This window comes from Dufourea novaeangliae, unplaced genomic scaffold (assembly GCF_001272555.1).
Source record: "Dufourea novaeangliae isolate 0120121106 unplaced genomic scaffold, ASM127255v1 scaffold33, whole genome shotgun sequence".
NCBI classification, from domain to species: Eukaryota; Metazoa; Arthropoda; class Insecta; order Hymenoptera; family Halictidae; genus Dufourea; species Dufourea novaeangliae.
This window is the reverse complement of record NW_015373915.1, coordinates 482,336-495,632: the sequence shown is the minus strand read 5'-3', so window position 1 is coordinate 495,632 and position 13,297 is coordinate 482,336. Positions and strand designations below refer to the sequence as shown.

Below are 13,297 nucleotides of genomic sequence, written 5' to 3'. Positions count from 1 at the left end.
ATCGTAGAGTAATACGAAAGATTTCGAAAGCGAATGTTACAAAAACTAAATGAGAGAATAGGACGTGGTGACACTTTTGTAGCCATCATGCAGTACACATCCAAAAAATATACTTTAAAATGATTGTAAGTTTAAATATAATCACCTCTAACCCTCTACCTTCCTTATCAATCATCTTTTTGATTCAAATTGTTAATTGTTATTATGAAAAAACGAAAGAAGTTATTACAAGTTTAATCTTAAAGTTTTCATTTATTTATTTATAAATATGTGCTTTTTTAAATAACTATCATTTAATATTTATCTTTAAGAAGACCAAAAGTTTGCAATGCTTCGATTCATTTCCTTGTTCTTGTGATTATAGGTAGCAGAGGAAGTTAGTGCTTCTCGCCTTAAAGAGTAAAAGGAGACAAGAACATGGGCAAGGGCGACAAGAGGGGCATCGCACAGCGTAGCGATGGTGAGTGTTTATTGCTATTTAAACCAAAAGCAAACTATGGCCATTGATCAGTATCGATTGTAGACTATGCCCAGAATTAATTTTCTCACTCGTAAATGTCCTATTGCTGGAAAATTTGATTCTGAAACTTTGTGTTTCTATTTTTACATTTTTAAAACGATTTCTGTTTAATGTGGTAAAGCGGTTAACGAAACCCTGTTTAGACTCACTAGTGTCGTATTTATTGTTAGTCTTGGATACAAGGAGCGGAAAAGATAGGAAATCGCTCTAATAGTACGGTAAATCCGAGAGAGATGGATCACGTTTTTTAAAATGTCCGAAAATCGAATATTTTAGGAATAATGGATATTATGGAAATAATGGATGATCTTTTCTACCACATATAATTAGTAGGACACAATATATTTAGAAATAGTTGCAGAATAAAGAAAATAAATTTTTAGGCTCTGGTCTATCTCTCCCTAACTATAACGGGTGAGATGGACTGCTTTTATAAATGTTATATTCCTTCATGAAATTAATCTGTAACAATTATTTTCATCGAGAAAATTGTTTCATTAACCAAAAAATAGTTATGTATGTATATTATTGTAGTTACTGAGCTAGTATTACTAACTAGTTCAAGGCTAGGTATTGGTGAAATCACGTCCAGCAGTTTACCGGGCGAAAAATCTTCGTTTGCAACTTGGCTAGACGAGAAATCTCGTTGCAAAGGCTGAAGTGATCGATTATAATTTTATTTGGCTAAAATTTTAAAAATGTCGATTACACGAAGACAGTATGGTTGAGATACACGCGCGGTCCATCTCTATCGAGTATAAGTGGTTCGTCTATCCCGAACCGTATGGGATAGATGGATCCTGTATTTGCGCCATTGTGGTTGTTTTGAACATCATTGTTTGAGGTTAAAATTAGACCTACATATCATTGAAACTTAGTTTATGAAGATGGTGCAATCATCTGTTCAAACAACAGAGCGATTCTATCTTTTATGAGTAGGTAAGAAAATTCTTGCCCTTACCACAAACTGAAATGCTCGAGGCGTAACTTGAGAAAGAAATCACGGTTCCACCCCAAATTTGTTGTGTATGTAGTCTAAATAGTTGTTGATTATTCCAGAACGATTAATTTAAAAACGTTCGTTCAGTAAGGCACAGTAACCTCTTTCATGAATTTACCGAGGTTTCAACCATTAGGAAGTGATATAGCCACCTGGCAGAAACGTGTTCTAGTCTTTGAATATGTTTCTTTACCTCATTAACAGATGTATAATGCAAAATGATATACAGGGTGTCCCAAAAATGTCCTCCGACCCGGAAATGGGGCACTCGGGGGGTGAATTGGAACAATTTTTTCCTCAGCAACAATGTAATCTGAGGCTTCGTTACCGAGATATTAACGATAAACCCTGACCAATCACAGCGTGAGTTTGCCAGCCGAGTTCTCGCGGTAGCGTTGGCTACAAATCACAGCGCGTATATATATAGGATGCAGACACGGTGCGTTTCCGAAGATTATGGAATGCAAAGCCAAAGAAGACTCCGAAATACAACACCGCTGAAGGTTCCAGAATATTTCGTTGGAACTCTTCCTTTTCTTTTAACAAAGGAACAAGTTCTTAAAACAAAAGAAAGAGTTCCAACACAGTTTTCGTGTATGGAGTAACGCGAGAACAGTTCGAAGAACGACGAAAGCGAGCATTACGTTGATCCCTTTTTCAATAGTCGTAAAAGTCCAAACACAGAAGTATTTTTAGACTAATGGGAAGAAGTTCGTGGCTCATGGACGACGAGAAGGGTCAAATTTGCGCATTTCACGTCAGTGGTCTCAGCAACCGCGAAATTGGCCGACGTTTGTGGCATCATTACACCGTAGTCGGTCGCTACCTAGCTGATCCAGTTGCATATGGGACAATCTCCCGGCCGTCCACAAGCCCTTAAGAGACGCCAAAAACGCGCCATTTGTAAAACAACATCCAATTCGACGAAAGGCACTCGCCGCTTTCGAAACGAGTTGGCACCGAACGTATCTCATTTTACCGTGTGGAAGGTGTTAAAGAAGTCGCCGAATTTGCTTCATGTGCGCATAGTCTCGGCCCCCTTACTGAAGGCAAAACATCGTCAGATTCGCACTGATTTAGCTGACGAACATCAAACTTGGACTCGTGAATGGCATTCGGTAATCTTCATGTACGAGTACATACTCGCCAACAACTTATTTAACTAATTACAGATCATCTGGTCGAACAAGAAGTTTTGTTTGGAAAAACTTGATGTCTTTGGCAAATACTGGTACTATCTGCGTACCACTCCATGTTATTTTTCGAAAAGGAACTGTGGCGAGCGCTGCGTAATAGGGCGAATTCCGCGGAAGGGAACGGCTCGAGCCGTTTCCCTGAACGTAGCCGATGGCGCGTGCGACGCGGCCCGGGGGGCACGCGGGGTTGACGGCGGGGGGTCCCCGTGCCCCTGGGGTGACGCCGCGGCGAAGAAGCGCGAGAGTGTACGTCCACGCGTCTAACTCGACCGACGCATAATAAAAACGTATCGACGACAGATTCCCGCCTTGTTGAGTGTACCCGGACCCTATCACCTCAGAACTTTGGCGGTGCGTCGGTTATGATTTGGGCGGCCTTTTCCGCGTACAGAAAGTCGTCCATCGCCTTCATTGATCTCGCATTGATTCGCGCAGGTACCAGCAAGTGCTGCAGCAGCATCTCCCTCCGTATATTAGGCGATTCCCGTTGGTCGATTTTACATTCATGCATGATAATGCTTACTTTCATGGGTCTCAAAGCACCACCCAATGGGTGAAGGCAAAAAATGTGCCGACTCTCATCTGGTCAGCGAGGACGACGGACCTCAATCTAATAGAGACTTTGTAGGGTATACTGGTTCGAGATGTATATGACGATTGTCGTCAATTTTATAGGACAGATCAGCTGACGGTGGCCATTGTACAAGCATGGAACAAGATTAACACCGAGATGCTAATGAATATGGCAGATACCATGCCAAAACGTATGAATCTGCTTATCAAAAGCAACGGAAAACCAATTAAATATTGCAAAATTTTCATGTGCTCTTTATTATAACTGTTCAATAAAATAAATAAATTATCCTTTAACTGGCTATATCATTTTCTAACGGTTGAAAACCCGGTAAATTCATGAAAGAGGTTACTGTGCCTCAGTGAGCGAACATTTTTAAATGAAACATTTTAGAATCATCAACAACTACTTAGACTACATACACAACAAATTTGGGGTGAATCGGTGATTACTTTCTCCAGCTATACAAGGAAACGTAGGTGGCAATATCATTTTCTAACGCACTGTATGTCTCCTTATTTGTTCGGATACGGGCAGTTCTATTGTATATATTTCAACTGAAAACAAGACAGATACAAGTAAAAGTGACATAACAGACTTGAGGCATCAATGATGACAACAAGGCGTTTGGATTGGTTCCGTATTTCCAACTTGCTGCGTTGATGAAAGACTTACTCTAGGATCGCTAATCAAGGTTGCGGTACTCGCAGGAGGCGCATTACCACTGTATCAGTGCGCTTTATAAGTCACGTCACTGAATCACTAACTTTAACTACGTGTCGAGCATGAGTAGCATCAGATTTCGCGTCGCAGCTGACGCGAGAATACATATATCGCGAAAACCTGAAACTGAATACCCGAGTGACCGATACAACTGACCGACTGTCCTCCTGAACTATCATAACAAAACTGTGACTGCTTACTGAACTGGACGCGTGCCGCTGTCATTCGCGCACTTTTATTTTTCCTTGCGATTTTACGAAATCAAGCGATGATCTAAAGTAGGCTTGGGAATTAATTGCTGGTTTCGGCCAATTTTCAGAGACAACGTCCTCTTTCTCCCGCCGCGCATCTCAGCACCCGCGACGGCTAGAAAGCTTGATCCACCTCAGGCATGTGTCATATCAACTGCGCGTGGCGCATTAGGGCGAAACACGTACATACTAACTCGCTGGCGCTCCTATATGGCCTGTATATAACAGTGACAAATTGATGATAAAAAAATCTTAAGTGGTGCTATGGTCTGTTTTTCGAAAGATGATGCCTGGGAGGTAGGCCCGAGTTTTCGCAGTGTTGCCGCGATCACGAGACACCTACGGCACTTGTGTCTCTCTCACTCTTCGCGTCTTGGCCAATGATGTGCAACCGTCGACGTGAGTCCTCGCCTACGGTCGTCTGTCTCCATCACGCGTATTACAACCCTCTCGAGAAGGTCCTACCTATAATCTCAAGGAGTGGGGACTGCGTTCGGCACGCGCCCGTCAATCATCCATTGTCTGGAAATGGCGGAGAATGTCGACGAGACGCTGAACGTTTTCACACGTCAAAAGTTAAAATACATGAACAAGAAAAAGTTTATTTCTTTTGAAAGAATGTATTGTACCCAAATATTCAGCAACATATTAAAAGGGGATTAAATTAATACGTAGGTTATTAAACGCTACACGTGGAAGTAGCAGGGTAAAGAAGGAAGTTGGTTTACCGAGCGTCTCAGCGAGAGGCTCTCGTGTCGAAGTGCTGGAGGATGGAAAGAGACACAGTGGCATTGAGACCGTCACAACGTCGTACGAAATACGTAGCTCGCGTTGGATCCCCTCCAGGCCACGCGCCGAGGCAGGCCAACCTCCCAGGCATCATCTTTCGAAAAACAGACCATAGTATCGAGTTGGCCGCTTGATGTAGAGTAGCTGTTCCTAAAATGGACGTTCTCTTATTGTATATTTGCAACGGCCCTCGCGCACACGTATTTCCCACACGCGTGCGCGTACCCCACTCTGTCGCCCAGCACACTCAGGATGGAATATATACGATGTCGCGTTTAACTCGCATATTTCATCACAGAATGTGTGGTGTATATAATATTGTTCTTATAAAATGTTTCAATGTTTTTAGATATTTTCAGTCTTAATCAACTACATTTCGTATCATGTTTCATTCATACTGAGTATAAGTAGCTATGTAAACATATAAACTTATAATAAAGTCAGAGTTAGGCATGAGAATGTTAAATATTTTTAAAGTGGTTAATCAACCAAATCAAAAAGCGGCGAAAAGCTAAAAATTGATATGCAGTTTATAAATGAAATTAATACCTATTAAAAAAATTGTATTTCTCTAGGGCAGAGTTGCATAATTTCTGCTCTCGGAGTCAGTCTCCTATTTCAGGGGTACCTCCACTACGCAGCTTAGGCTGTCACGCGCGCTACGTACAGAGCATTGCATGCTACGGCGCTCGGCCCATGTGGGGACTGGGGAGAGATCTTCCCACCACACCGCCAGCGATAAGACCTCTCCCGCACGGGCCGCAGCGCAGTAAAGCCGCGTACTCATTTGAGCCAGTGATGCCAAAATCGTGGTACTGTTTACCCCCACCATTCTTCCACTCCGCGTACCATCGCCTCCCACCATGACCTACCGGCGTCTCCCACTTACATCCGCCGTGCTGGCACTACAAGCATATCCCAGCCCTGTCCATGTGCGCTGGCCGTTCGAGAGACTGTGAGCTATAGTGGGAAAAGAGCGGGGGTAAACCGTACCACGATTCTGACATCACTGCTGCCTTGGAAATCCTGTTCGAATACCACTGCGACGAAAATTCACGTTTTCGACGCGATGCTCGGTAACCTAAACGCGTGAGCAACAGTCAGGAGACCCGCATCGAATCGCAATGCGGGGGTTATATATTTTATTTTTAATTATTCTGTAATTTCACTTTGTAACCTCTCAGTAAAATAACAACTTAAACAATATTGATTTGGGAGGCATTTAAAAAGAACAAAATACATATTTTCTACTTCAATACTTGAATTTTTAGTATATATATGTGGGATTGGGAACTCCATACCTAACAAGGGAGTAAATTAACATCTTGGGAAAATAGGAGGGTTCCGTGGAGCAGTGGGTAGAAGAGTCTCTGCTTTCGGCGCCGGGGGTCGTGAGTTCGAATCCCGCTTGGGCCCTCTCATTTTTCCAACGCTCCTATATACATATACATGTTATGTTGTGTATACATAAATTATTTTTACAATTAAATCTTATCCTTACAACTCTACTGATCACTATCCTAAATATTCGTAGAAAAATTTATTAGATTGAACTGCAATAGTTTGGAAATTTCTTTACTGTCGGAACTTTCGACAGGAATGAATTTCTACAAGTTGTTTCAGCGGTAGGGGAGTTTAAATTATATTAATTAATATAGACTATGCATAAACAAACTCTAGTGGGGTTCCGCCACATAAGCCTTCGTTGTCGAGAAAATTAACCATAAATGTTTTAGTGGGCAGGATGAGACATCCAAATTTGAAACATTGAAGACAAGATTGGTGTGGCCGAGTCGGTTAAAGCGAGTATCTCGTAATCCGAAAGTTGGCAGTTGGACTCCCGCCTACGGTGTTGTTTTTTTTCACATGAATTATTTTTTTTTAATTCTTACATGATTTATATTTATTATTGTTGCGTTGAAATTATTCTGAAGTAAAAAAACATTTATAAAATTAATTATATTTCATTTATTTATAGGTAAAATATGTCGGACTCGCACAATAGATATATAATAACTGAGTACTTTTGGTATCGATACGTACAGTTGAGATACCAAATGGGTATTGAATGGAGTGAGTATTGACCCATCAATATTTGATATTGTAATTACTTTCAACACAAAAGAATGTTGTTTACATTAATAATTAAGCAATGTGCATTTAAATAGTTTCAATATTAAAATAATATAGGTATATATGGTTAGGTGTGAGCTTCCAAAATTGGTATTTTCAAATATGTATAGAACAAGTTTTTCTACACTGTTTCCTGCAGCATCTCCATCTACCATCGATGTTATGTTTGACATAACCTTCTGCAATATGCATGCTACTTCCCCAATGAAATATTGTACTACTTAAATTTAGCATATTTAATTCACTTGCGAAGTCAAAGACTGCGTTTTCTGTTTCAATTACTACTACATATTTAATTGAATTTTATCATTAATAAAGGAATTATTTATGTTACTGATGAATTATTATTTATTTCTTTGTTTTTACAAAAATCTGGGGCTTTCCCATTTTTCTAAGTACAACATCATTGTCTTGTTATATATTTTATATTTTACTGTGTTTTAATTTTTAATATACTCTTAGAAAGATGGATTGGTTTGGTTTGTCTAGATATTTTTGGGGGCCGCCTTGCGTCGCAGATCTTATATCCCAAGTTGAAAATTTTCAGAATATTTCTGAAACTAAGTATGCTTGTACAAATAATATCTGATAATTAATACTTACATACATATTTATTTATTATCTATATCAGGTTTCCCGAGTTTTTACGAAGTCTCGCGAGATTCCGACGCGCTCTTCGTTCCGAGAAATATCACGCGATTTCGCCGAAACCAATGCTGGTACGTACCTGTATCCCGCAATGACTCACCGCCAATCACCGAATTGTGCAAAAAAGAACTCTCGGTGCTCGAGTATTGTCTTACACCGAGAGCCCGCAGAACAGTAATAATACCGGTACTGTCCTCACGCGACAATTTGCACGTGTCTCGCGTCGTTGTCGTAAAGTTTCTATTGTTGCAAGCGGCCAACATTTCTTAAAGCACGCACATCGCGTCAGAGTTCACGATTCTTTACTTTGAATAGTCTAATAAATGTTCTAAGTGTTCGGTCAGTTATCGTAATTTCTTGTGTGTTTTACTGCACTTGCGCAAGAATCCTCCTTCAACCTCCATGCTCAGCACTGAGCGATCCCAGCGATTTCATATCGGAATTTGCGGCTAGCAAGCCCATTTCGATACATTTGTAGGTCCTTCGAACCGGATTGGAGTTGAAGGAAGAACACTGGACTCATCATCATGCCCGAACTGCTCCACAACCAGTTGGAGTTGGAACAAACGATCCTGCGATCGCTGGAAAACTTCAAGAAAGTTGAACACGCCAACTTAACTACGGAAGAGGTGCGAGTAAGCCTCTCTACTCTCAACGAAACATGGGTCGCCTTCCGTGTAGGACACGTGAAGCTGATCACCGCCCTTTCTGAGGAACAGCAATCCACGCTACCGTACATCGCGGAGGAGGTTTATTTGACGACGCTGGACTACATGACAGAATGTCTGGAGCAGCTGAAGCCTCCCGTGAGTCATCCGTACGGTCATTTAACTTTTAAGACTCATTACCCCGCCACAACCGCGATCGCGACTTTCCCGTCGACCTCTCGAAACCCGGTCGAACCTTCATACGCTATGTCTCTCTCTCTCTGATTCTCCAACTACTTGACACTATACTATGTATCTTATCACAGACGAGGTATAGTAGTAGACATTTCATATGTTGTTATGTACCCCATTTCCATTTTAGTGTCACTACGCACCACAGATTCATCGTTCTCAAAACATAGAGATCGCTAAAATCATTATTCAGTGTCACTATCCACCGCAGATTCACTGTTCTCAAAATGTAGTGGTCGCTAAAATCATTATTTAGTGTCAGTACCCACCGCAGATTCACCGTTCTCAAAACGTAAAGGTCGCTAAAATCATAGGCTCTTTAAGGTGTCGGTACTACAGTTTAGGTGGACCACCAACTCCCATAAGATGAAATCTACTCCTATACCTCGTCTATGATCTTATATAAGAAAATATTTAGTCACATACCAATAGCCACAGATGGCGCAGCGGCTAAATGCCCAGTGGTAGAGTGCTTGCGTAAGCGTTAGCATCGTATCTAATCTGTATATTCAAATACAAGAAAGTAATAAGTATTATCGTTATTTAATGCCATCGTTATATTAAACCACTTAGTGTGTATAAAAGGAAATTAATTTACGCTGACGAATACTCCTAGTTATATAATTTGTGACTAAAAGAAGGCATGAACCCTGACATATGTGAGCGAATAGCTAACCCGTGGCCACTGTTGTTACATTTAACCCCTACGCTCTCGTCACGTGATTTCGTTTTTGATATGCTTTGGACGAGATATCTTGCAACGCAATGTCTTTCATGCGATGCTATGTACGAAATATCCGAGACACAAAGTCGTTCATGCGACGCTGTGTACGGAATATCTCACATGCCTTTTTAATATAACGCGAGATATCTCGTCCAACGATTTGTATCAAAATAAATTCGTAGGTCACTGTGAATGTGAATGTAGAAACGGTTAGGAATGTCAAATGAAGAAAATGTTTTGTTTCTAGAAACTAATGATTTTATTTTTTCTCTTAATGCGATTCTTATTAAATCATCGCAACATAATAACTACACATACGGAATGCTCCGTGAAAACTGTTGTAATGAACTCAATGTTGAAGCTGAATACTATCGTCTAAAGTACTCTAAAGCAACCGATGAGTGACATTCAGTTGTAAACATTGAAAAACGGGAACGCGAGCGCGAGATATCTCGTTCAAAGTATATCATGAACGAAATCACGTGGCGAGATATCTCGTCCTCCGATGCGAAGGAGTTAAGCAAAAAATCGCGGATAAGATATGTCATATATAACTGGAAATTGATCAACCGATTGACTGTGTAACAGGGGCACTAACCGTAAGTAATAATGATGCAGTGGCTGCTGAAAAAGCTGATAGCCCCGATAATAGGGAAGTAGCATTACCTAACCTAAAATGCATAAACGAAGGTAAAGCCGAGCACACGTATGAAATAGATCCACAAAAACTAACAGCAATCAATCATGTATTAAATTTTAACAAAGAAAGTACTTCTAACAAAATTCAAATCGCTGAAGCAGTCAAACAATTTAACAAGACAAAAACGATGAGAAAGGTTTTATCCCCATACAAACTAACAAAAGCAGGAAAACCACTTAAAGCCAAAGACAATGTCAGAAAGAAGGACAAAGACCGGCAAAAAATTGCAGTCACCAGAGACAGAAATGAATTATGAACCAGCTACCAGTAAATCCGTTAGCAACATTCCACACCATCAGAAGAGAATTTGAAAGCAATAATTAAAAACCTCAAGCAAACAATAGAAAAACTGATCAGACAACTAGAAGATGAACGAAGTAGAGAAAACAACCTGCAATAAGTCCAAAAGGAAAGTGGAATTCAGCTATTTAACAAATATGATCTACTGTCAACAGAGCAGCAAGATATAAGTATCATGACAACGCCAAAACAGTATAAAACTGAAATGAGCACGGAATTTCTAGTGACCAAGGAACATCAAGTAGGAATCAAATGTCAAATAACCAATAAACACACAACACAAAACTCGAGGAAGAAAGGAAACATCCAAATGCTAATATAAAATAAGAACACCACAGAGAGAAGTGAAGAAACATCCAATCGAAGAACCAATGGATATAGGACAAAGAAGAACGTACATGCTAGACCAGCCCCAATTAATATAATAAATCGTGCAACAAAGAATACAATAGACTTCTTAAAAAAAGCAGGTATTACAGCAAATTTCTTTATCAGAAATATAAACTCTAATAAACATATTCTTCATATAAGCACGGCGATAAATTTTTAAAAAACTTGTGAGTAACGTACAGTTTTTTACATTCACACCCAAAAATGAAAGAGAAGAAGAAGTTTTGCAAGACCTAGTAAATAAGAAAATTGAAAATTTGAATATCTTCAGTGTGAAAAAGTTCCAGACCAAAAGGTTAATTAGCAATAACAAAAGATTACAGTGGACTCTGACTATATTGTCATTAAACATATTGCCACGCGAAGCACTTCCCCTTCACACGTACTTTCGAGCGCACAAATTCGCTCTCCCACCACGTTGCGTGTGCTGGTGCACCAGCACAATCCAGCATATGCGCAGGCGCTGAGGCCGAGGCTATGACGATAGAACTTAGCATGAAGTGTGCTCTGAACTAATTGCCATTTTACTCCCCTACAGCTCCGACCATGGCAATATAGTTAGAGTCGACTATACTAATATTCTTAATTAAAATAGACACAACTAGTAATATTGAAAACTTAAAACAAATAAAAATAGTCTTGTATTCAATAGTCAGATGGGAAGGAAATATCAAAGAAGACCAAATCCAATACAGGTGTCAACGAATAGGTCATGCAGCTGTTACTTGCAATTTAGAATACAGATGTGTAAAATGTAATAGTAAACATAATCCAGGGTAGTGTGTGCTCCCACCAATTGATCATCTGAACAGAACCGACCCCTCAAGCGAGCCTTATTGTATTCACTGTAAGAACTATGGCCATTCTGCTTCGTACAGAGGATGCCCAAAGTTACAAGAATTCAAAGCAAGCATTAAAGAACGGAGAGAACAAATCTGAAATAGTAAACTTAAACGTATTCAACACATCAACAAATTAGTTGACCCTAGTAAATCATACAGTACAATAGTAGCTGGCAAACAAACTCTAAACCCAACACACCTAAAGCCATCCACCTTAACCACGATTAACAACCTTAGTGTATCACAATCATTCTTAGAAGAAATAAAAGTAACAATATCTAGTTACAATAAATGCCCAATTTAGTATAGTCTACGTTTAGCTGGCAAACAAACTCTAAACCCAACACACCTAAAGCCATCCACCTTAACCACGATTAACAATCTTAGTGTATCACAATCATTCTTAGAAGAAATAAAAGTAACAATATCTAGCACAATAAATGCCCAATTTAGTATAGTCTACGAACAAATACAAACACACTCAACAAATAAACGCCATATTGTAAATTTTAGACGTAAACCCAGAGTAGAAATTCAATAACTAACCTAAAAGTGTTTTCCATAAATGTCAACTCTATCATAACAAATGAACGCAGGGCAACACTAATTGGATTCTTATCAGTACACACACCAGACATAGTTCTGCTTTGCGAAACCAGAACATAACCCAAACCACAAATTAAATTTTAAAGATTACAACCTGATAAGGACAGCTAGATTGATACAGAACTTCCAAACAATAAAAATTTATCCATCCAGGAAATTGATAAGTACATCAAGGAACTAAATCATAACAAAGTTTCAGCTACCAATCACTCAGACTCACACTCGGACTGTTTGGTCGGCTATAATGTAATCATTGGTCGGCGAGAGTGTCGCAGGCGGATCACGCAGTCGAGTCGAGTGGAAAAAGAAGCTTTTTCTTTCTGTTTTCCACATCGCTTGTCCTTTTCTACGTTCGGAACACTACAAAGGCAAGCGGCCGAGGCTCGAGCTTCGAGCAAGAAACAGATTGACGAGGTGTTGACAACTGTTCGTCTACAGCGTGAATGTGATTCCGCGGAACCAAGGCATTCACACTTATCGAGACATTACTGTACACAGACAAATTCATTACAGCAGCCATTCAGAAACCACGTAAAAACAAAAGTTATGTCATAACTATTATAAATAATTTACCTAAATACAAAGTAGAAACAGAGACGTCAATAAAGCTAATAAAATTGCTCAAAAAACTCCACAAACTTCTTCGTTACAAAATTAAACTGGCGTTCCAAGAATGAGTAAGTAAACATTGGAGACAAAGAATACCGAACTTATGCATCAAAGACAACAAAAATCTATTCCGTAATATAAACAGGTTATTCCGTCATAAAGCTCAAAATAACATAGACATTCTTCTAGTATCAAGCAATTCTATTTCACACTTGTAGTATCACACAACCACTACGCACGCACGCACAATCGCTACTTTTTAGAGCCACCATGATGTACAAAGTTCGACTGAACAATCTCCTCGTGGTGTACATTGGCTACCGCTAATACTGGTGGCACATAAAGTGTGAGTGTTAATAACTCAACAAAATATTGCAACAAATACAACTGTAT

General features: G+C 39.7%; 1 protein-coding gene across 2 annotated transcripts in view; it reads left to right on the top strand.

The window, feature by feature from the left end:
• Window positions 1-417: 417 nt before the first annotated feature.
• LOC107194220 overlaps window positions 418-13,297 on the top strand; it is a 105,497-nt gene continuing 92,617 nt past the window's right edge. The window contains exon 1 of one of the 2 annotated variants that reach the window (XM_015583811.1): window positions 418-460. In XM_015583811.1, the coding sequence (XP_015439297.1) occupies window positions 418-460 (43 nt within the window). Of the gene's footprint in view, window positions 467-13,297 lie in introns of both variants that reach the window. The other variant, XM_015583810.1, reaches the window with a different exon arrangement.